This window comes from Leiobunum rupestre, chromosome 10 (genome assembly GCF_980474605.1).
Source record: "Leiobunum rupestre chromosome 10, qqLeiRupe1.1.hap1, whole genome shotgun sequence".
In the NCBI taxonomy this organism is placed as follows: domain Eukaryota; kingdom Metazoa; phylum Arthropoda; class Arachnida; order Opiliones; family Sclerosomatidae; genus Leiobunum; species Leiobunum rupestre.
Window position 1 is genome coordinate 37,560,329 of NC_143393.1, and position 25,975 is coordinate 37,586,303.

General features: G+C 35.0%; 1 protein-coding gene across 9 annotated transcripts in view; it reads right to left on the reverse strand.

Annotated features, from left to right (window-relative positions):
• The window catches only part of Eph (Eph receptor tyrosine kinase), a 244,557-nt gene that overhangs the window by 17,871 nt on the left and 200,711 nt on the right, over nucleotides 1-25,975 (reverse strand). For all 9 annotated transcript variants that reach the window (XM_090161469.1, XM_090161468.1, XM_090161471.1 and 6 more), the window contains exon 3: nucleotides 13,963-14,629. In XM_090161469.1, coding sequence (XP_090017595.1) covers nucleotides 13,963-14,629 — 667 coding nt within the window. The remainder of the gene's footprint in view (nucleotides 1-13,962; nucleotides 14,630-25,975) is intronic.

The window sequence follows — 25,975 nt, forward strand, 5'->3', positions numbered from 1 at the left end:
ATGCTTTTTATTGGAAACTTAAGTTTAACTTAAGTTTACAAAAGGGTCCGGGTCCAGTTAGTTAAATTAAGTTACATTACATAAATAATAAATTGTAAGTTTACAATTCTAAGCCCTGCATATATAAATATATTTGACTTTTAAAGATACTAAGATTGAAATTAGAGAATAAATATATATTCGCGATATTTTCCTGAAATTTGAGGATAAATAGGACAGTGCTATTTTACCATTAAATTAGAGAATAAATATATATTCGCGATATTTTCCTCAGATTTGAGGATAAATAGAACAGTGCTATTTAACCATTAAATTAGAGAATAAATATATATTCGCGATATTTTCCTGAAATTAGAATATAAATAAAAGTGCGCTATTTTACTGAAATTGGAGTATAATTATACTATATATATTTGACCCCAATCCCGCGTTTAATAGCGGAAGGATTTACATAGAAAAACGGGCTTTCCTACCACGTAAGCCTTTGCAATTTATTAATTTAATATATTTAAATAACACTATTAAACTAGGGGTTTAACCAATAATTTACAACATTTAAGTCAGAAGTGGATTACGAAAAAAAAGTCCAACTAGATAATAACGAAATTTACAACCACTTCGAAAGTCTTCGATATGAAAATATCCACCGCATGACGTTTTTTAAAAATATAATTCCCAGATGCAAGCCTTCTAAGGTATAGAACAATACAAAACCAAAAATTCTCCATTATTCTTAACGCGCGGAGATCCAAGATTCAAAGAGAGGAGGAAAAATCCGGTAGAGGTGAATGCTCGATTCACCATAAAAGAAGATTTATGAGAATAGCGAGAAGAAAAAGTTTGGGCAAGAAAAGACGGGCGAAATCATTTGGAACATTGGCTAAAAGCACGCGCCCCTCTGGGGGATATTGCCCCCGCGACTACGTGGATGCCGAGAAATGCAGACTTCTCTTAGAGCTCTGCCGATTCTGTATTTATTTTTGAGATTAAATTTAAAATGGAATAGAAATAGTTGGCTTTTAAATAATGCACCGAACGGGCTTCTACGCTCTCTTATATTCGCTTCAATTCTATTCTAAGTTTGTCTATCGTTACAAATTTAATCATGGCATAAATATCCGGAGGCTCTTTTCGGGTTATTTCTGGGTTGCAACTATGTTTTCAGACTCAAATTCCCTGATAATTTTGTTCAAGATTTCCCCCGATTCATTTTTTCCCAAGATTTCCCCCGATTCATTTTTTCCCAAGATTTTCCCCGATTCATTTTTTCCCAAGATTTTCCCCGATTCATTTTTTCCCAAGATTTTCCCCGATTCATTTTTTCCCAAGATTTTCCCCGATTCATTTTTTCCCAAGATTTTCCCCGATTCATTTTTTCCCAAGATTTTCCCCGATTCATTTTTTCCCAAGATTTTCCCCGATTCATTTTTTCCCAAGATTTTCCCCGATTCATTTTTTCCCAAGATTTTCCCCGATTCATTTTTTCCAAGATTTTCCCCGATTCATTTTTTTCCAAGATTTTCCCTGATTCATTTTTTCCCAAGATTTTCCCCGATTCATTTTTTCCCAAGATTTTCCCCGATTCATTTTTTCCCAAGATTTTCCCCGATTCATTTTTTCCCAAGATTTTCCCCGATTCATTTTTTCCCAAGATTTTCCCCGATTCATTTTTTCCCAAGATTTTCCCCGATTCATTTTTTCCCAAGATTTTCCCCGATTCATTTTTCCCAAGATTTTCCCCGATTCATTTTTTCCCAAGATTTTCCCCGATTCATTTTTTCCCAAGATTTTCCCCGATTCATTTTTTCCCAAGATTTTCCCCGATTCATTTTTTCCCAAGATTTTCCCCGATTCATTTTTTCCCAAGATTTTCCCCGATTCATTTTTTCCCAAGATTTTCCCCGATTCATTTTTTCCCAAGATTTTCCCCGATTCATTTTTTCCCAAGATTTTCCCCGATTCATTTTTTCCCAAGATTTTCCCCGATTCATTTTTTCCCAAGATTTTCCCCGATTCATTTTTTCCCAAGATTTTCCCCGATCCATTTTTTTCCAAGATTTTCCCCGATCCATTTTTTCCCAAGATTTTCCCCGATTCATTTTTTCCCAAGATTTTCCCCAATTCATTTTTTTCCCAAGATTTTCCCCGATTCATTTTTTTCCCAAGATTTTCCCCGATTCATTTTTTTCCAAGATTTTCCCCGATTCATTTTTTCCCAAGATTTTCCCCGATTCATTTTTCCCCAAGATTTTCCCCGATTCATTTTTTTCCAAGATTTTCCCCGATTCATTTTTTCCCAAGATTTTCCCCGATTCATTTTTTTCCAAGATTTTCCCCGATTCATTTTTTCCCAAGATTTTCCCCGATTCATTTTTCCCCAAGATTTTCCCCGATTCATTTTTTTCCAAGATTTTCCCCGATTCATTTTTTCCCAAGATTTTCCCCGATTCATTTTTTTCCAAGTTTTCCCCTGATCTTTTTTTCAAGGTTTCCCCTGATCTTTTTTTTTTCAAGTTTCCCCCTGATCATTTTTTTCAAGTTTCCCCCTGATCATTTTTTTCAAGTTTCCCCCTGATCATTTTTTTCAAGTTTCCCCCTGATCATTTTTTCAAGTTTCCCCCTGATAATTTTTTTCAAGTTTTCCCCTGATCAATTTTAAGGGCAAAAATATAAATGTTTTACATTTATATTTTTCCCCTGATCAATTTTAAGGGCAAAAATATAAATGTTTTACATTTATATTTTCCCCTGATCAATTTTAAGGGCAAAAATATAAATGTTTTACATTTATTTTTTACTTTTATCACACTTTAATGAATTTAATTGAAATTAAAATTTAGTGTGTGGGTTGATTCTTTAAATTAAGCTTAAACTAAGAAATGTTCAAAATACAACGTTTAAAAATGGCCAGAACTAAATAAAAATCAGATAATTTATCACAAAACTATAGTAAAATTACGTCCATAAATATAAATTCCCTGACTTTATCAAAGTTTTCAAATTTCTTGAGCTTTCCCTGACTTTTTCCTCACCGGACATGTGAAATTCAGACAACACCATGTAGACAGAATCTGGTACGATTGAAACTTTCTGACATAGGATGACTCAAAGTGTAACCTTACTCCAAATATTTTGTCTCAACTCGGTTACGCTAATTTGGCAACGCGGCGGTCCAAGACGTCCCGTTTCCGGAGTTCCACCCTCCCCACTCTTCCAAAGGTCACGACCTCATTAGAAACCCATTAGAGCGCTGATAACCCTCCTATCTTCATATTTAAAAAAATAACATCCGCGACCCAGTTTTTATAAGACAGCGCTGACAATTTAGTCAGAATCACCTAATTCTAGGGAAAGTAGTTAAAAAGTCCGAAACAAGTTCACCATAGCGAAAATCAAAACTGCACTTCACAGGGACTTGGCAGCATGACGTCACGCCGTACCTTTGGCTAAGGCCGCCATGCTGGTAATCTTCTTTTTTCCAATAGGCGAAACTATAAAATCCAAGGGGGCTGAAAAGATGGTAGTCACGTGACTTTAGGGAGAACTGCAGCGCCATCTATCCTAAGAAATACGAACTATTATTCACTTAATTTTGCTAATGGTGGTTTAAATTTTGATCTATTTGTTTAAATTATCTATTTATTATTATTATTATTTAAAATATTTTGTAATAGAAAAGTGTAAGTTAATTAGCTGTCTGCAGTATCTGGAAGGAATAATGTTTTTCTTTAACGTCGCACGGCCAACTATGAATCCGAGTTACCGAATCGAAGTTGGCTGCTAAAAGGTAGTCACTTGATTTTGTTTTCCCATTTTAACAAGTTGGTTAAGACCAAATTTACTTTATAGTATCGCCTATTATGGGTGACGTATTATACACGTCACGCTGCCAAGTCCCTATTGAGACAATAAACAAAAATAAAACAAAATACGGATTCGATTGACGTCTAGCGCCATCTAGTTACGTTAAGGGGAACTACAATTGTAAATTTGCGCAATCGGCAAGTGGCGCCGTCCGGGACGATAAACATAACGAAGAACGATAAAAATGTCAAAAATATCGCAACAGACGAACTGTCAAATATATAAAATAAAATAAAAGTATTTTTTTTTGTACGGAATGGAACGAGCGGCAAGGTTGAGGTCAGCCGGCGCCACCTGACCCCGTTCGCGCGGGAAAGTTAACTTCGCGTGATTGACAAGTAGAGATTCCCCCCACTAATCCGGCGTTACAATGGCGTGACCAAGGCTTAGGGCGGATATCGGAGCGTAAGCTCGAGCGCAAACAAAACGCGGTTGCCGTCGCTTCAAAAGAACGCTGAGAAAGACGTGTCAGTCAGAACTGAATAGTTTCTTTTCTTCCTACAATTTCTTATCTATCTGTTTCTGAAGGAGAATAGGGTACAGTCGCTAGATTCTCCCACGCGACTTTACGAAAATTAATTTCTCTTTACTCGAAATTGAAATGTTGCGAAGTCGGGAAGACAGCAAAGCAAATAAAAAATGGGGAGATAAACCTTGATTCTGAATTTAAGAAATGATTTGAAGCGTTCTACGAGAATCAACCGAATTTGGAAGCTAGATTCAACCCCCGTTCTTTGCCACATTATTTCAATGCTATTTCCACTGTGTAGAATATTGGTTTTATTATTATTATTATTTTATAATATTGATTTTAAAGAGGTTGTATACTATTTAAAAAGAGATATGTCTGTGATTTTAAAATGGTTATTCTTTTTCCGGATGGACTTAACACTAATTATCCTATTCTGGGAAGGATTTTAAACTGATTATCCTATTTCTGGAGATATTTTACACTGATTACCCTATTCCCGGAGATATTTTACACTGATTACCCTATTCCCGGAGATATTTTACACTGATTACCCTATTCCCGGAGATATTTTACACTGATTACCCTATTTCCGGAGATATTTTTCACTGATTACCCTATTTCCGGAGATAGGTTACACTGATTACCCTATTTCCGGAGATAGGTTACACTGATTATCCTATTTCCGGAGATAGGTTACACTGATTATCCTATTTCCGGAGATAGGTTACACTGATTATCCTATTTACGGAGATATGTTACACTGATTATCCTATTTCCGGAGATATGTTACACTGATTATCCTATTTCCGGAGATATGTTACACTGATTATCCTATTTCCGGAGATATGTTACACTGATTATCCTATTTCCGGAGATATGTTACACTGATTATCCTATTTCCGGAGATATGTTACACTGATTATCCTATTTCCGGAGATATGTTACACTGATTATCCTATTTCCGGAGATATGTTACACTGATTATCCTATTTCCGGAGATATGTTACACTGATTGTCCTATTTCCGGAGATATGTTACACTGATTATCCTATTTCCGGAGATATTTTACACTGACTATCCATTTCCGGAGATATTTTACACTGACTATCCATTTCCGGAGATATTTTACACTGATTATCCCACTTAAAGATCGATTAAGACTGATTATCCCACTTAAAGATCGATTAAGACTGATTATCCCACTTAAAGGTCGATTAAAACTGATTATCCTATTGTCGGAGATATTTTAAACTGATTATCTTACTTTCGTATGAATTTTAAACTGATTATCTTACTTTCGTATGAATTTTAAATTGATTTTATACTATTTCTGGTGCGAATTTCTTCTGATTATCATATTTCCGGAGGGATTTTAAACTGATTATTTTATTTCCGGAGATTTTAAACATTATTCTACTTTCGTATGGATTTTAAATTGATTTTATCCTATTTCTGGTGGGAATTGCTTCTATTTCGGAGGAATTTTAAATTGATATTTTCCTACATCCAGAGGTATTTTAAACTAATTATAATATTTCCAGAGTGCATTTGTACTGATTATCCAACTGATTATTCCATTTTCAAATAAATTTTAAAGAGTATTAAACTATTTTATAAATACAAAAATTTCGTTCCATGGTCGATATAACTTCAAGTAAAATTTAATAAAAGTTCTGCTACTACATGTAAATTTTAATAAATTTTACTTAGTATCTCCAATTAGTTAAGTTATTTTATTTATTTTCTTATATCTGAAATGCGTTCGGGAAACGATTTTAAAAGTGTTTCAAACATACCGACACAAATATAGTTAAGTGTTCCTTAATTACCGTATTTATTAAATTCGTTTGATTAAATTTGACCCGGTACCACAGAAGTTGAATTAAAAAGGAAATTGCGGCCAACCTCGGGCCATCCAAACATGACCAAAACGAAATTCCCGCCAAACATAAATATCGTAATTAAAGTATATTTTTTCGTATGTAATTTTAAACAACAAAACCCCCTTTAATTTAAACTTCCTCTGTGATTACACATTTCCCCCTTATCACCCAATTAAATATCGCTAAGAAAGGGAATCAGTTCGGTTAGAATTTACAAGAGGTTATGCGCTGTCTAGTACAATTTAATACCGCTAGAGGCGCTTACCTTTATAATTGCCGCCTTAGAAGGATAGGGGGGGGGGGATGCTTAAATGAAAAATTCTTCCAGCCCCTCCAAAAAAAAAGAATCAGAAGTAAAAATAAAATAAAAATGAAAAACATTGGTTATAGTGCGAGAAGCATTTTTTACGAACCTTGATATTTACCAAGGAGTGTAGTTGCACACTTTTATACAATTCAGACTTCTCCCATAATTACCGCGCCATCTACCCGTTCAAATCGAATGTAATTTTGTTAATATATAGGGTTGGCAGGTTTTAAACAACAATTTTAAAATGTTTTCAACATTTTTAAAAAGATTATTATCATAAGATAAATGTGAATTATATTTTTAAAAAGATTATTATCATAAGCTAAATGTGAATTATATTTTTAAAAAAGGTTATCATAAGATAAATGTGAGTTATATTTTTAAAAAAGGTTATCATAAGATAAATGTGAATTATATTTTTAAAAAAGGTTATTATCATAAGATAAATGTCAATTATATTTAAAAAAAGGTTATTATCATAAGATAAATGTGAATTATATTTAAAAAAGGTTATTATCATAAGATAAATGTTAATTATATTTTTAAAAAGGTTATTATCATAAGAGAAATTTGAATTATATTTTTAAGTTAAGTACATAGTTTCTGCTAACGTCCCTTGCGACATAACGTGGTGATAAATGCAGTAGCGTAGCCAGGATTTTGTTTCGGGGGGGGGGGGGGGGCACACCATTGAAAAAAAGTTAAAAAATAAAAATATTTGTACTAATTAAGGGCTCCCTGTTCGAATTTTCTAATATAAAAGGCGCTGTATTTTATTTTTCATAGTCAAGATTTAACACTAAAACATACGTGGACTAAGAATCTAAAGAGGATTCACTACTCTAGTTCCAAAGTGCAGGGTAAATTTTAGTTCATTTCGTACAAAGTACGTGTCACTGAAGTCGATTTCTGATTTGTGATTTGACGAGATTAGACCACTACTACCGTGCCGAAAACCAAACCAGAAATTATCGAGTCCCTTTATAAAAATCTTGGTCCATGCCAACCAAAACCTTGGAACATTTTCCACAAAATGTCGATTTTTTAAAACCGCAACTCTTCAAATACAAACAATCTTTCTACCGATCGATCGAGTTGCATTAATTAAAACTCGATTTATATCGAAAAGTAGTTGAACGTGTTAGCACTAGATGGAGTTAGGGGGAAGGCATTTCTCACGGCAAAAAAATAAGGAGGAGACCCACAGAGTAATAATAAAAAGAAGAGGTTTTCCAATCCTTGATTGAATCTGTCATCCCTGGCAACGAGCCTAGTTCAACGGACTATTTTTTCTCTCGTCTAAGTGGAATAAGAAGAGAAAAAATGAAAACAAAATTGAGCCCATCAACGCGACTAGCTTCTTTTTATGAAAATCAGGTTTGAGCAGAAAAAGATGAAACCCCTGCAGAAGATATTCTAATTGGATTTTCCTTGTCAAATTTTTAATAACAGTAAACATATTTCCTTAATTATACCTCCGTACGACTAATGTCTCCGATATATTTTTTTATTACTCATTTAAATATCATTTATCTTAATTAAAATTTAATTTACAGTCGTTAGCGATATTTAAAATATCAACAAACCAGGAAATAGTTCATATTTTTCTTTGATTAAAATGGCTAATTTAATATTATTTTTAAATTGTGATTAAATATTTATTTAATATTATTTTTTAAATTGTGATTAAATATTTATTTAATATTATTTTTTAAATTGTGATTAAATATTTATTTAATATTATTTTTAAATTGTGATTAAATATTTATTTGATATTATTTTTAAATTGTGATTAAATATTTATTTAATATTATTTTTTAAAATGTGATTAAATATTTATTTAATATTATTTTTTAAATTGTGATTAAATATTTATTTAATATTATTTTTTAAATTGTGATTAAATATTTATTTAATATTATTTTTTAAATTGTGATTAAATATTTATTTAATATTATTTTTTAAATTGTGATTAAATATTTATTTCATATTATTTTTAAATTGTGAATAAATATTAAAAATTGAAAAATATTTATAAAGTTAAATTTCAAAATATTATAATTAAATTTCAAAATATTATAATTAAATTTCAAAATATTATAATTAAATTTCAAAATATTATAATTAAATTTCAAAATATTATAATTAAATTTCAAAATATTATAATTAAATTTCAAAATATTATAATTAAATTTCAAAATATTATAATTAAATTTCAAAATATTATAATTAAATTTCAAAATATTATAATTAAATTTCAAAATATTATAATTAAATTTCAAAATATTATAATTAAATTTCAAAATATTATAATTAAATTTCAAAATATTATAATTAAATTTCAAAATATTATAATTAAATTTCAAAATATTATAATTAAATTTCAAAATATTATAATTAAATTTCAAAATATTATAATTAGTAAATAATATATTTTAACTTTTATCTAAGTTGTTAAATCAAGTGAAAATTGATTTAAAAAATATTCTGACAATTTAACAATTAGGTTACATTTTACAAAAGAAAATCCAGTATGATAACTAATCATTTTTTCGGCTTCAAAGGATGCAGAGAAAAATTCTAATAGTTTAATTTCACGAGCGATTTACCAGGAGGGGCGGGGGGAAGCATACCTATAAAAAAAATTATGAAGAAAAAAAACGGTCTTTTTGCAAATCCCACTGCGAAAAAATGAAGACGAAGGTAAAAAAATTAGAGAGAGCTTTCCCAAGTTTTTTCCCGTTCTCCTAATCATAAAGACAAAGGCTTAACGAAAGCTCTGACATAGGGGCAGAAATGGCTTCGGGCGTTTTAAAGAAAGTACATCGAAGACGGGTTCGAAGGGGAGGAAAGGGGGGAGAAAGTCGGGTTTTTAACTCCCTCTAGATTTTTAACGAGAAGCTCGGAAAATAAAAAATTGGTGGTTTCATCTTTTCTTCTTACTTTTAGGGCTAGCGAGACTTCTAGACGCTGGGGAAAAAAATTGCAACCAATCCAACGATAAAAATCTAATAATCGGGCTCATTCCTATTTTTAAAAATTAAACCCTTTTTATTAAAAGCCTTGGTCAATAAACCCCCCCACGGGAGTGTCGACATCTGGTGTTCGTTAAATTTCTCGCAATTGAACGTCGACACGGAAACTCCCGTAACTAATTATTAGGAAGTTGATTAATTTTTTTCTATTAAGTTAAAGGGCTAATAATAGAGAGGTTAAGTCAGCCATAAAAAACGGGTAGGAGAAACGTGTAAGGTGAAAACGTCTACGCGCGTTTGCAGGCCATCACGTTTCTTGTTCGCGTATTTAACCTCTCAAATTCAACATGTTTTACAACGTAATAGTCTTAGCTTATAGATTTTTAAACATTCTACTCGATTTAGTACTTATTTTAAAGTCTAGATGGAGTTAACTACGCGTAGAAGCCGACTAAACGACTACGGCGCCATCTGGTGCTTGGTTTAGTTAAAATTGAAATGTTTACAGGGTTCATACAGCTATTGGCAACCCGATTTCTCTGATAAACCCAGGTTTTTCCGCGGATGTTTCCAGGTGCAAGAATAAAATAAAACTAAGATTTACAATCTAACTGATTTCATGATTGTCATTTAAGTTAAATTGGTTCAATATTATCTTAAAAAGATGAAATAAAGTCAAATCTTTAAAAAGAAAAAAATTAAATTCATTAGAACAAACTTTCTGAACACTCATTAATTTCCCTGATTTCCCCGATTTTAATAAAAAAATGGGAATTTGAAATGATATTTCCCTGTCGAGAATCGAATTCCCTGATATTTACAGGTTTTCCCTGACCAAATTGCCTAATTTTCCCTGACCATTTTTGTAGAAAAAAATTTATTTGCCTGAATACTTTGGGGTCATTTTAAATTTCCTTACTTTTCGGGGTCATTTTCAAATTCCTTGACTTTTCCCTGACCTTTTGGAAATATTTAAAAATTCCCTGACTTTTCCCTGACCTTTTGGAAATATTTTAAAATTCCCTGACTTTCCCCTGACCTTTTGGAAACATTTTAAAATCCCCTGACTTTTCCCTGACCTTTTGGAAACATTTTAAAATTGCCCGACTTTTCCCTGACATTTTGGAAATATTTAAAAATTCCCTGACTTTTCCAGGTCGCGTACGAACCCTGTCAAGGTTTTCCAGGTCTATATGAACCCTGTGTTAATAAAATAACGAAGCAATCGTACAATTTGTGACTCTAGATGGCAGATCTGTCTATGGAATTTTGTCGATTTCGAGAAAAAATAAATGCTAGAGAAATCTGACAAGTACGGCCCTTGTAAACCAATCGAAAAAATAGAAATAGTCGGAGCCAGGAGACGGACCAAATCCGTTTAAATCTCTTCGGCGGAGCGTAAAATCCAATAGATGTCGCGTTTTAGTCATGTACCGAAAAGAAAGCCAGGGACAACTTTAAACCCGGCTAAAACCACCAGAAACAAGAGAAAATCGTTTCTGTGGCGAAGAGGCGGCAGGAAAAAATGCCTTTAAACCAATACATTTTTTACTCTTCCTGCGGGGTTCATCCCATCTTCTGTCCACGCGTTGCCCATCATCACGTTGAAGATAAAAAAATATGGGGGAAAAAAAAAGCTAAATCCGGGGTACGCCCTCGTCCAGACTTCGAGCGAACTTCACTTTTCAGTAGAGGAAATAGAAAAGAGCCAGTTCAGTCTGCGATTGGGGACTATACTAGCGTAATAAACCATCGACTTCCCCCCCCGCAATCCATTTATATTTATAAAATCAGTGTTCAAGTTTTGGCGGGAAGCAAAAAATACGTATTCGCCTCTTCGTCAAAAGAACAACGAAGAGATACTTAGCCTTTTTGATAAGACGTCATATCGGCGAACTAGTAAAGCTCGTTCATCGTTTCTTCGTAAGGAACAACTTAAACAAGTCATTTCCCCCCTCTTCAATTCCCAACGGCGCGTCATAGATGGCGCTGCAATTATACTCTGATAAAGGGACTAATTTCGGTTCGGTTGACACTATGGATAAAGGTAGAGTGGCCCTTGGATATCTGCTAAATGATTCTCAGGGGATACAGGGTGAGTATTATAGAGGGCTTCGTCGCTGTCTGTTCTAGGAATATGGAAATCTTTATTTAATTGGGTTAGAGATTTAACTTAGAAGAGTAATTTTAGAATTAATTTATTATTTAATTAAAATTAAGAATTAAATTAATATTTAATTAAAATTAAGAATTAAATTAATATTGAATTAAAATTAAGAATTAAATTAATATTGAATTAAAATTAAGAATTAAATTAATATTAAATTCAAATTAACAATTAAATTAATATTAAATTCAAATTAACAATTAAATTATTATTTAACAAATTAACAATTAAATTATTATTTAACAAATTAAAAATTAAATTATTATTTAACTAAAATTAACAATTAAATTATTATTTAACTAAAATTAAAATTAAATTATTATTAAACTAAAATTAACAATTAAATTATTATTAAACTAAAATTAACAATTAAATTATTATTAAACTAAAATTAACAATTAAATTATTATTAAACTAAAATTAACAATTAAATTATAATTTAACTAAAATTAACAATTAAATGAATATTAAAATACTATTAATGCGCTTTTCTCTCTAAATGTTTGATTTAACGTACGTCGATGTAAGCGCCAGACCAAATGAAAATTAATAATTAAATTAATATTAAATGTCAACTTTTGTTATTGCGGGTGTAAGCGCCGGACTAGATTTCGCATTTGGGCAACTTGCTAGCCTACCTCGTGTCACTAGCTCAATAGTTATTTTTTTCTACCTGGAAGGTGGCGCCTAATACGCGGGTAGTGGTGCTGCCATCTATAGTTGCATTGATAAAAGAATGGGGCGGTAAAGAAGAATAAAAAAAATCGAAAGAACGAAGTATTGAAGGGGTGGAGAATATTATATTTATACTTTGTATATCAAGATCGAATTGGCCGGTGGTGACTGTTTCGAGTATATTGTAGATTCGGGATAATAGGGGGTTCCGCCCATCCCATTGGCCCGTTTCATTTCCTTTTTACCAGGAATGGATTCTAACAGCGCCCGCAGGATTGCTATTATCGGGAAGAAAGTATGGACAGAGCATTTGCAGTTTATGTCTTTTTTGTAACAATAATATAGTGGATGATTCGTATCAAGAGGCGTTAAATAGACAAAAACGCTTTTATGGCGATTGGTTCGCTTATCACGCGACAGAGGTCGCTACGGTATTCCTCATGAAAAAGTTATCTTTAACTGCAGACTACATAATTATTCGGTTTACTCTGTCTTTCACTGGAAGTTGGCTCGCTGCAAGACACATGTGCTATGCAAGCAAAAAACTACCAGTGAAAGACAGAGTAAACCGAATAACTATGTAGTCGGCCTTTAACGATAAGATAAATTATGGTTCGGATACGTTTCGAGAGATGGCGGTAGAATTTATCGATACGAATAACACGTGAAATTGGTGGAGAGGTTTCATACAGGGTTGCCACAAAATTTTCAGATTCAAATCGCCTGTTTTCCTTGACCATTTTAAGAGATTTTTCCTGACTTTTAACACAAAAATTTTTAGTTTATATTTTACTTTTATTTATTTATATAAACTTAAATGGACTTAATGTTTTAGTAAAAAATTTATAACACAAAAATTATCCAAACTTTCAAGGAAATAAATGGTAGTCATAGAATTTGTCATAGATCTAGAGTATAATTAGCTTCAAAAAGTGTCAAAAGAAAATTGAATTCCCTGACTTTTCCCTGATGTTTTACAAATTCTTAAAATTTCCTGACCTTTCTCTGGCTTTTTAGGCCCATTTTTAAATTCCCCGACTTTTACCCATTTTCCGTGGCGTGTGGCAACCCTGTCATAGTTACCAGGTAACCAGCTATAGATATTGAGTTTGTACAAAATTTCCGGAATTAAATTCCCTGACATATCCAGGTTTTCCCTGACTATATTGCCAAATTTCACTGACCATAAATTGTAAAATAATTTGAGGTAAAATCTTGAAAAATATTAATTATGCATTTTTAATACATTTTTCAAAACTTAATTTATTTTCCAGATTTGTTTTTGGGGTCATTTTAAAATTCCCTTACTATTTCAGACCATTTTAAATTTCCCTGACTATTCCCTGACCATTGGGAATATTTTCAAATTCCCTGACTTTTCCAGGTTTTCCAGGTCGTGTACGAACCCTGGATAAGACCATGGCCGATTACTTCGTCCATGATAAGACCACGGCCAACTTTGATGACGTTTTGTTCGCGCAATAGCGCGTCATTCAAGTTAGCCATGATAAGACTATGGCAGGGCCCGTTGGACGCCGATTTTTCGGAGGTCACACGCCGGAAGTGGGTAAACGCTTCGTTACAAAACCGTCCATCAGAAAGGTAGTAAGACTCACTCTGGCAATTGTTGCTGGCGTCGGGCTCGTATCCTTCTTTGCACTTGCAGCCTCCGGACGGTAAGGTCCAGTTGCCGTCGCCTTTGCAGAGCAGGCGGGGTTCGTCGGCCACCACGACGGCATTCTGGACGCACTGGCCACTGGCGGCCACGATGGCCGTCACCTCGCGACCCGTCGGCGTGTCGGGGAAGTAGGCGAAGTTGGCCGTCAAATTGGGGCAAGTGACGTAGTAGACTTTAATGGCGATGAGCGACAGGCAAGCGCCCTGGTCGCGGAAGGCGAAGAAGACGCCTCGCTTGGTGACCTCGACGCTGCGCACCTCCGTGTTGATGATGACCTCGCTAGTCGAGGTGAAGCGGCCTTCGTCGGCGGCGATGCGGTCGATCAGCTTGTAGGAGTCGGGCTCCCAGGGCGGCGGCTCTTTGGTGGCCGTGTCGAACTCGTAGTACAGCAGCGAGAAGGTCTCTTTGCAGGACAGCGCCATGCCGGGGAACAGGTTGCAGTCGCGCATGCTGAACTTGATTTCTATGTAAATGCGGTTGGCGTCTCCGCGCTCGATGAAGGGCGTCCACAGCCAGTTGTTGACGTCGTTGTAAGCCACGTCGCACACCACGTACGACCTCCAGTTGATCCCTTGCTCGAAATTCGTGAAACTTTCCTCCACCCACTGCGAAAGATACAAAATCATTTTACAGTTAGACAATTGCGCTCGAAAATAAATATAGGAATAGGTGGCTCTATAAAGTGGTATCGCTGCTGCCGTCATGGGTGACGTATTGATGACGTTTTACTACGAAAAGACCTGGACATACGAGTAAATAATAATAATCAGCTAGGCTAATACCCAAGGCACAAGTCATCTAGCGACTTTTTAATGCCTTAAGCAGGTGGCCGGGTTACAATGATGAACCCTGTTTCTGAGCCTAAACTGAACTTCTACGTATTTCGTGACGAATGAACTATGTAAAAACAAGTTCAGCAAGCGTAGCTTATTTTATGGAAAGGCCTATTATAGGATCAAAATTTCCAAATTATAGGACTAAATTACCAATTTAAATGTGTTTTATAAGAGCTAAAATCAGGGTTGGGAAAAAACCTGTCCTTAAAAAAAAGTTACAATTTTTTAAAACCCTGGTTTTTTTTATTACTTTAAAACTATTTTTTCGCTTGTGTTGATTCTTTTTAATTAACTAAAACGACGTTTTAGTTTGTTTCGATAATGTACAAATTGTTTGGCCAAGAAGACGTTTTAGTTTCGTTGTGTTTTGGTAAGAAAATGTATAAAAAGTTGGGAATTGGGAAGAACACTAAAAATACATTCTGGGTTTCATTTATCGAAGTAGAACGAGGGACTACAATTTAAAATAAACAGCAACCGTAACCATAAACCGATTCAAAACTACACCGTAGAGAAAAACACGTTTAAAAGTCGGATAATTTATTGGGTGGCCGATTTTAAAGCCTATCGCGTCGAATAACAATAAAAAACGCATATTTGGGGCGAGTGAAACCCCACGGCACCTATAGGAGGAAATCACCGATAGATAAGACACGGAACGAGGGGCCGAGACCCCCAGTCCCGTCTGATATCACTCGACGTATCCCCGACCCTAACGACCTATAAAAAATATATATAAAACACGCGGCAGAGAACCTAATAAAAATCAAGTCTCTAATTTATTTCTTGCGAAAAAAAACCCCTTCAGTTTTGTATATCTCAGCCTCTCTTTTAAATCCAGGAAAGTCTGGCGGATATGTTTATAAGATTTTATTGTCGGGGAAGACAGAAAACGGAGAAAAAATTTCCATCCTCAACCCTCCGAAACTCTTTCTGGCGTACTAGCGCAGTCTTTTCCCCAACGGTACGCCTCGATACGGGGTTACCTCGCCCTGGGAAAAAGGCTCTCCGATAGGGCGCAGTCTGTACTGGAATGAAGGAGAATTACTATCCACTAAGCCACGGTTCGTCCTGGGAGAATGGAGATGGGAGAATATCCCGCAGCCTGACTACATTATAGCCGTCTCCCGACCTCACCCGCTAGTGTCCCCCTTCATTCTACCCCAATGTCATTCGCCTCGCGCGTCACTATCAGGTGACTGGAGTAACGGGGGACGGGCTTTCCCTTCAACATTATCGACCTTTAGGAGGAGTTCTCCACGCAGGGGCAAGATATCGATTAATAGGCGTACGGCGGGGGGCCCACATGCAGGGGCAAGTTGGTAGCGACGCCTAATCGAGGATGAGCTATTATCAATAATAAACGTGAATCTTGGATACGTTTGAACGGCCTGCCTAGACTAACAATCTTTCGTTTATATGGCTTGTTTCACCGTCGCGTTTATTCGCTGTTGTTACTCTTCATTACGCCATGATGGAGTCTGCACCTTAAGGCATTGTTTAAGACTAACACGTCTAGTCGTATGGAAGTGCTCGGGTTAAAAAAAATGCCTACTAATATTTGGTATACTAATTTAGAAGTATATTATCTACCTCTACTTGTATTGTTAATTTATTATTTTGATGTTATTTACGGTAGGGTGACGATGAGTTTGAAAGTTATCTCCCCACTGTTTAAAGGGGTTTTCTCCCGAGTTCTTCGGTTTAACCTTTCAATAAAATTTGTAGAGGTTAGTAGATGGTTTCTTTTCGCCTGTTCTCGAAGTAAAAGTGTACTCTTTTTCACCTAAACTTTTTTATTCGCCTGTTTCGGGGATGAAAATTACTCCGGCCCATAAACTATTCACTTGTTCCGGAGTATTAGGGCTACTCTTTTTACTCCTGAAAATTAGGTGTTAAGAGAGTAAACTGATAAAATCGTTTACTTATCCGGAATGTATCTGCTAAAAAGGCCACAGGCAGCCATTTTGGGAAAACGTTTTTAATCCGACTCGAACTATTCGCAGCACAGAATCGGAGTAAAACGACGTCATAGCGTTACTCTTCTTACCCTACTCCGAAATCCCGGAACAAGCGAAAAGAAACCACCTAATGTAGGGAGCTGTTGGCTCGGGTAGCGTGAAGGGCTCGCCACTACCCTCCTACGCATTGTAACCCGGCCACCTGTTTAAAGGCATGAAAAAAGGCGCTAGACGATTTGGGCCTAGCTTATTATCAGGTTATTAATAATAATATTAAATTTATTATATATTTAATATAATATGTATAAATATATATTATGAACCTGCGGTTGCCAATTGAAGTGCAGTTTCGAACCAATTATGTTATATTTATGGTGAATAGTCTATCAAAGAAATGCTAAAGCTGGTTTCACACTCGACGGAAAATTAGCAGCGTATAGTTGAACGTATATCGAATGGGAACCAATTTTCAGCTAGGCGTTTATTATCGTCTTTCCGGCATATTTTCCGTCGAGTGTGGAACCAGCTTTTAGCGTTGCCACAATATTATCAGATTCAAATTCCCTGACTACTCCCTGACCATTTTAAGTTATTTTCCCGGATTTTTAAGGCCAAAATTAGACAAGTTTTTATCTTTTACATTTATCGGAAGTTAATCAATTAAATCAACCTCTATTTCAGTACAAAAGTTATTTCAACGTTAAATAACCTCTAAGGGATCTAAATAATAATAGCAGAATTTGGCAAAGATCTAGAATACAATTACCTTACTTTTTACAAATTCTTAAAATTACCTCACCTTTCCCTGACCTTTTTGGCCCATTTTTAAATTCATTGACTTTTAGTGTAGCAACCAGGGTTGGACATAATGCACTAGTCATGGCATTTGACTACTAAAATAAATGCTCTGACAATTAAAATTAATCGAAATCTGGAGTTCACTAGCCTTTTTGATTAGTGAAAAATTTTAAATATTCATAAATAATGGCGAATATGGCGTATCATAATTTCATCATTCATCAATTCCATTTTATTTAAAAAAAAATCACATCAGGGTTCGTAAAAAATTTCCGGAATTAAATTCCCTGACATTTCCAGGTTTTCCCAGACCAAATTGCCAAATTTTCCCTGACCATTTTTGGGTATTAGCCTAGCTGATTATTTATTTTATTTATTTATTTAATAAATGAATTGTTTGAGGTAAAATCTTTGAAATATATTTATTATGTGTTTTTTAAATTCCCTTACTTTCTTAGACCATTTTGAAATTCCTAGACCTTTTCCTGACTTTTGGAATCGTCTTCAAATTCCCTGACCTTTTGGAAATATTTTAAAATTCTCTGACTTTTCCCTGACCTTTAAGGGTAATTTTAAAATTCCCTGACCTTTTGGAAATATTTTAAAATTCCCTGACTTTTCCCTGACCTTTAAGGGTAATTTTAAAATTCCTTGACTTTTCCCTGACCTTTTGGAAATATTTTAAAATTCCCTGACCTTTAAGGGTAATTTTAAAATTCCCTGACTTTTCCCTGACCTTTTGGAAATATTTAAAAATTCTTTGACTTTCCCCTGACTTTTTGGGGTAATTTTAAAATTCCCTGACCTTTAAGGGTAATTTTAAAATTCCCTGACTTTTCCCTGACCTTTTGGAAATATTTAAAAATTCTTTGACTTTCCCCTGACCTTTTGGGGTAATTTTAAAATTCCCCGACTGTTCCAGGTTTTCCAGGTCGTGTACGAACTCCAGTGATAATATACTCCTATTTTAATTCGGACGGGTAAAGCAAAATGTTTGCTGTCCCTCTTATTTTTATACCCCCACTGGTCAGTGACTATTAAAATAAATTAAGGTAGGAGGCTTACTAGTCAGGCTGACTACTAAAAAATATCCTTCTGTCCAACCCTGTAAAGATAATATTACATTTATTTTACAACCACCAAGCCGGAAATATTTGACAACATACGCAAACCAGAGGCAAGATTTAACGAGGTAACTGAATACGTTGGGGGACGCCGGGGCATATTCAAAATACAAGAGCGTAAGAACTAGAATATTTCCCATAAACGCAAGGCATTCATCCTTCGACGCCGATATCGAGTTTCAATTAAAAATACAAAGCAGAAGATTTCATTACATAAGTCTCACCTGACACCCGAACCGGGAGAGTAGAGCCGAGTAACCCGATACGAAGGGGCTACCTCGCTCCTTGTAGTAATAATAGCGCTAAGCCTAGGCCTAGTTAGCCCACTACAATGGTACAAAGACGACCACAAATCGAATAATTTATTACAGTTTTCACCCCATTCGACTTTTACGCGCAATAACGAACACGCCAGATGGCGGTACCGACTTTATTTGTTCACTATCATTCAAATTTTTTATCGGCTGTAAATGAAAAGGGGAGAGACGTTGTAGCGTCATTTTTTTTAATAGGCGTAGCGCGCCCCCTAGTTTCATTTCTTCAAAGCTTAAAATTTCGAGGATAATCGGAGAACTTTTAACAAAGTGGAAAAAAAATTTAAAAAGGTTATTACAATACCGGCTTTTTTACGATAAAGGGCCAAAGGGGAATCAACGCCCCCTAGTGAGAATGGAAAGAAACGTTCAAAGAGACGCGGGGGTGAAGGGGGGGGAGGAATCATGGTATATATACACACACGATGGATTCTAATAATACGGTTTCAAAAAGCTCGTTTTGTTCGCTCATCGATTCCGAACAAAAAAGGGGTGCGAGCGACAGGCCGCTTATTACATCGAGTAGGCCGCGACGGACCCGAACAGAGGCCAGAGCCTACTTGATTTCCTGGAGGCTCTTCCAAAAGCGCCACTTGTTCCGCTATCGCGAGCAATATTTTCTCGCCACTTTGAATAAAGGCTTAACGAGGGAAACGCAAGATGCCGCCAAATACAATCGTTCTCGATTTAAACGGCGACATTTTGAGAAAAGATAGGAATATTTCCCCGGCCAAGGCTTAAATTAAATAACCATTTTATTGCACATTTTATTTAAAGGGACACCGGTGTTTGAAAAATTTGGTCCAAATTTAGACAAGGCTTAAATGAAATATTTTATTACACATTTATTTAAAGGGACACACCGGTGTTTGAAAAATCCGGCCCGAATTTAGCCAAGGCTTTAATGAAATACCCATTTTATTACACATTTTATTTAAAGGGACACACCGGCGTTAGAAAATGTTGGCCCGAATTTAGCGAAGGGTTAAATGAAATAACCATTTTAGTACACATTTTATTTAAAGGGACACACCGGCGTTTGAAAAATTTGGTCCGAAGAAATAGCAGACGATTTTTGAATATCAATGTTTTTCGGTTGAAACTTTCAGCTATTGCGCAGAGATAATTTTGAACGAGCAGACAGATTTCATATATTCAATTTAAAACCTAGTTGGTAGGTGGCGATACTTGTGACCAAAATTTAAACTACGCACGAAGCCTATAACAGAGCATTTATTATTTAATAATAATATGGCAAACATTTCTTCAGATTTTCTTCCAAAGTAGCTTTTCAGAGATAGTTTGTATGTTTAAATTGTTAAAAACCTCACCGGCACTTAATTTTTTAGTTTTATTCTAGAAATATTTATAACTTTAAACCTTATTTTTATCTTACGCTAAAATGACATTATTTCCGAATTACTTCTTATTGGATTAAACCGGGTTGCCACAATATTATCAGATTCAAATTCACTGACTATTCCCTGACTAATTTAAGTTATTTTCCCTGGCTTTTTAAGGTCAAAATTAGACAGATTTTAACTTTTACATGTATGAGAAGTTAATAAATTAATCTACTTATATTTCAGTACAAAAGTTGAAAAACCTTTCAAGGATCTGAATAATTAATAGCAGAATTTCCCATAGTTCTAGAGTAAAAATAGTTTACAAAAGTGTCAATATTAAACTGAATTCCCTGACTTTTTAGGCCCATTTATAAATTCCCCGACTTTTCCCTGACGTGTAGCAGCCCTGTTAAAAATGTAAATCACTCGTGTGGCGTGAAAATAGGCTCAGCCCCATGTTATATCGTAGTATAGTATACCGTGGCTAGTGATAGAGTTGCATATTCATGGATTAAATAGATTCATAGTGAAACAGATCCAATTCAAACGCCGGTGTGGCTCTTTAAGATAACGAGTCAAAAATGTCTAGGAATAATATTTGTGTCAATTGAATTTAACGTTAAACTGGGACAATTGAACAAAGTAGTGATTGATGACCTAACTTTAAACCGTTACTTCGTAGCGCCACCTGAATTTCGTCGTTAAAGCTTTTAAAAGAATAACATATGAGTAAATTACAATTTAAAAGGAGGTTGCAGCTTATTATTTGGCGATTTCAAAACGCGGAGGGGAAAACCGTATCAATTTTCCCAAAAATTATTTCCCACCGCGCGCGCGCTTGTTCGGCTAATTGCCAACAGATGGGGTGATGAAGGGTTTGATAATGAAACTGGCGTATGAAAGTGGGCGGCGGGGAAAAGCGTACCTTTTCTGACGATTTAAATTGGAATGCAGATAAAGCGGCTTTTGAAGCTTATTAGGGAAACTAAATGGATAGATAACTCGGACGAATAAGGCTTTAGAATAATGCGGGCGGGGCTTGGCTCTACAGGAGGCCCGTTTATCCTACCGAAATAAAGGCCCCCTTTATCTAATAATTACCAGCCGTTTCAACGGCTCCATTTCGTTCAATTAGGTTTCAGGTTCGTTTGGGCAAAACTTTCCGCGTTTATACCTTTAATCTTCCGGATAATGGTCGCTAAGAATAGCCACCCGAGGCTTAGACCAAGTAGAAAATAAAGCGGTTACCATAGCGACGGCGCGTTTTACATAACGAAATTGGCCAGAATAATAACTCCATTCAACGACGTTTTCGCGTTATTTTTCCTATTTTATTTGAGAAAATGCTACAATTTTGGTTTTTTAAATAATGACGTAAATTTACATAAACCGGAAGTAAGGTAAATGGTTGTTAGGGACGTCGCTAAGGGGGAAGGGGAGAACCGGAAATGACACGGCTATTGTTATAGCAGACAGCTTTTGCCCCTTTCCTCGGTTCCGATCAGTTGTCAAGGGCGGATAAAAAATAGTCGTGGACGTCTAAATACCGTCGCAATCGCTGGCGCATGCCCCTCAGGACTTACACGTGACCGGATATCCCGTCGATTCTTTTAGGTCCGCGTCGTGTCAGAAGGCAAAGCCGACATTACAGGGAAGGGTGGGAGGCTCATTATTTTATATCCCGGCCGATTAGGGAGAAATATTCCGAACGAAGGTGGTGGCGCGCGAAACGACTAATAGAGATGAGGAATAGGCCTTGGTCACGCTAAGGCTCGGTCGCGCAACAGAGCAGCGGTACGTGGATTACAAAACAAATGAGATATTGACTATTTAACCGGAGGGTGGGGGGGGGGGGGGACAATTTAGGCCATTTTTCGACATACACGGCAAACGTGTCAACTCCGAAGGCGAGACAAAAAAACCGTGTCAAAGGAAACAAACAGAACGAACGTGTTGTCGGGAGTCGTAGTTACCGGTGACTCAACCATCTACCGAAACTATCGCGTGTCGTGGATTAGACACTGTTTGACTCTATGTCAATAATAACTGATTTTTTTTTATATAACTGTAAAAGTGGAATTATTGAACAATAAATATGATCGAAAATGTTATTAGTCTTTTTAGATAGTTTTATTTAATACGAGGGAATGGTTTAGAGTTAAAATAAAGAGTTACAAATTTAAATAAAGCGTAAGAGTTCCAAATTTAAATGAAGAGTAAGAGTTAAAATAAAGAGTTACAAATTTAAATAAAGCGTAAGAGTTCCAAATTTAAATGAAGAGTAAGAGTTCCGAATTTAAATAAAGAGTAAGAGTTCCGAATTTAAATAAAGAGTAAGAGTTCCGAATTTAAATAAAGAGTAAGAGTTCCGAATTTAAATAAAGAGTAAGAGTTCCGAATTTAAATAAAGAGTAAGAGTTCCGAATTTAAATAAAGAGTAAGAGTTCCGAATTTAAATAAAGAGTAAAAGTTCCGAATTTAAATAAAGAGTAAAAGTTCCGAATTTAAATAAAGAGTAAGAGTTCCGAATTTAAATAGACTTTCGAATTAAAAAAAGTTTCAAGTTTTAAATGGGTTACAGGTACCATTTCTCCACATAAATGTATATAACAATGATTATTTCGAGAACTTTAATAATTTTCTTGTTTAACACGTAATTAAAATTACTTGAGAAAAATGTAATTATGTACCTCTTTCAAAAAAACCAAGGCCGAAAATAAGGCTTTTCTTAAAGGGAATATAACCCGCAAAGCAATCTTTATGGTAGACCCCTTCGTTTTTTCAAATTTCCCTGTACAGTGGCGCCAAATATTATTTAAGTCAAAGGCAAGAGCGGCCAGAGCTGCCAACGTTGGTGTTTCACACCAAATACCTAAGGTTATATTCCCTTCAAAGCCTTTTCTGCGTTTCATAGTGAGTCTTTAAAGAATTACAACAAAAACAGTTCTTCGAACTGAAAAAACAGTTTAGAGCTCGTTAAATGTGCAGCCTTAAAGGGACATATATTATTTTTATTGTTGATTAATTTTTCAAATTCATTTAAAGTATTAAAAAATATTCCTGTGAACAACAGAATGACGTCATTCCGCCTTTCAAATCACAGTCCACTGCTCCTCCAATTTTTAACACAAAATCTTTGATGCAATTTTGCCCAACACATTTAACATAATTTTTTTAAATTTATTATTATTATTATGTATCATTTATTTACTGCAGTAATCTGCAACAAAAAAATAAAATAATAATAAATTTTAAAATTTTAATGCGCGAAGTATAATACACAATTTATGGAGAATTTCGTAGAGTGTTTTATAATCTAAAACACTCCGAGATCTCTAGTGCTTAGTACTTAAGTGACTACATTGACTACTACTACACAAACGGAACAAACCCTTAGCGTACAAAATGCGAATCTGAAAGGAACTGCCATCAATCAAATTATAAAAAGGGAGGACTTCGGTGAAAAAAATGCCAACTCCAAACGGCAAAGACGAATCGCTCGAAACACGATACATCCACGCGTTAAGAAGTTTCGATGTGATTAACACGCGACTGGCGATACAAGGCTCTCCTTTCTTCGTAATGATATTAGGCAGACTATATGGCTAATTAACAAACAAAAGAGACGATTGTTTTGAGCCAGTCGCGGATGCTTAACTAGAGGGGGGCTAAGGAAGGCACGCGGGGGTTTGGCTTCGCACCAAAACCGAAAGATAAGGTTGTCGTTGTGTCCGCCGTTTTAATAGATCGACGCCTTTTTATGATTGATAAGCGCCATCTCTTAGGGACAAATTGCGGCCTGATTTAAAGATAAAAAAAAGCCCGTCCAACAAAAGATCGCCACTGTGTCACGAACTAATTAAATTAAAAGGATGCTTAAGGAAAATGATTTCTTGGGAGTGGGATTTTTATAACGTATTTAACGGCTTATTCGCATTATTTATTTCGTTTGGAATCGCTCGCAACTCGCATTAAAGGCCTAGGATTTCTTCTGCCTGTTTTCCTTTAAGTTTACTTCCCACTGCGCAAATATCCTGGTGGTAGGCAACCGTGTTCTGCGGTTAGCCTACCACCAGGATATTCGCGCGGCGTTAAGTAAACTTAAAGGAAAACAGGCAGAAGAAATCCTAGGCCTTTAAGCACTATTTTCTTGAGCTGTGCGAACATCATCGAGTACTCTCTCTTTCTTGAGGTCGAGTACTCGAATAAGTAATTGGAGAATACTCGTCGATTACCGAGTACTAATAAATTGCATAGTCGGGTACCCGATTACTCGAATAAGCTGCTCTCTAAACTCGTCGAGTATTTGTTTTTTTTTCCTCGTTGCTTAAAAGTTTAAAGAGGGGTTTTTACAACTTTTTGGGGGGCAATGAACGGTACCTACAAAGTTGTGGAAACTGTGGTTCATTTAAATTAAAGGAATATTGTTCGACATTGAAAGTTACTTTATACTCCTTTTAAATTTAATTTAATAATTACTTGAATAAAACCAGCTCCTAATCGATAACCCGACTCGACTTCAATATTACTCGACTACTCGAGGAAAAAAAATTGATATTCGATAACCGACTCGATTGCCTACAACCACTAATCGCACAGCCCTACTATTTTCACTCTGGATAATGCGGGTTTTAACGAGGGGGTAGTCACTTAAGTAATCAGGTGTACGAATCATAGGTAATCGTGGGAATTCATTTAAAATTTAAAATAATCACTGCAAATCACCCAAAAATTATGAGCAATTACCGATTATTTTACGAAAATCAGTAATCATGTGTACAAAATATTTACGAGTGACTACTCTTAGGCTTAATTTTTGTTATCCTCGATTTAAATAGCGAGTGCCTTTACATAGTTTATTATTTATCGTTCTTACAATATTTAACAGTATTTACCAATATTTAACAGCATTTACCATTATTTAACAGCATTTACCATTATTTAACAGCATTTACAATTATTTAACAGCATTTACAATTATTTAACAGCATTTACAATTATTTAACAGCATTTACCATTATTTAACAGCATTTACCATTATTTAACAGCATTTACCATTATTTAACAGCATTTACCATTATTTAACAGCATTTACCATTATTTAACAGCATTTACCATTATTTAACAGCATTTACCATTATTTAACAGCATTTACCATTATTTAACAGCATTTACCATTATTTAACAGTATTTACCATTTATCAATTTTTACCATTATTTAACAGCATTTACCATTATTTAACAGCATTTACCATTTATCAATTTTTACCATTATTTAACAGCATTTACCATTATTTATCAGCATTTACCATTATTTATCAGTATTTACCATTATTTAACAGTATTTACCTTTATTTAACAGTATTTATCGGTATTCGGAAAGTTTTAGGATTTTAAGCTGGCCAAGGCTTACGTAATTAGCGAACTGGTGCGAATAGGCCAGTACAGTCAATGACTTTTCAGCCGAGGGTGGGCTGAAAGCGGAGGAAATATTTCTAATTCGGCAGTAAACAACTTATTTGCTCGCCGAAATTGGGCTAAAATAACTTAAAAAAACCTAGAGCGGTTTCTA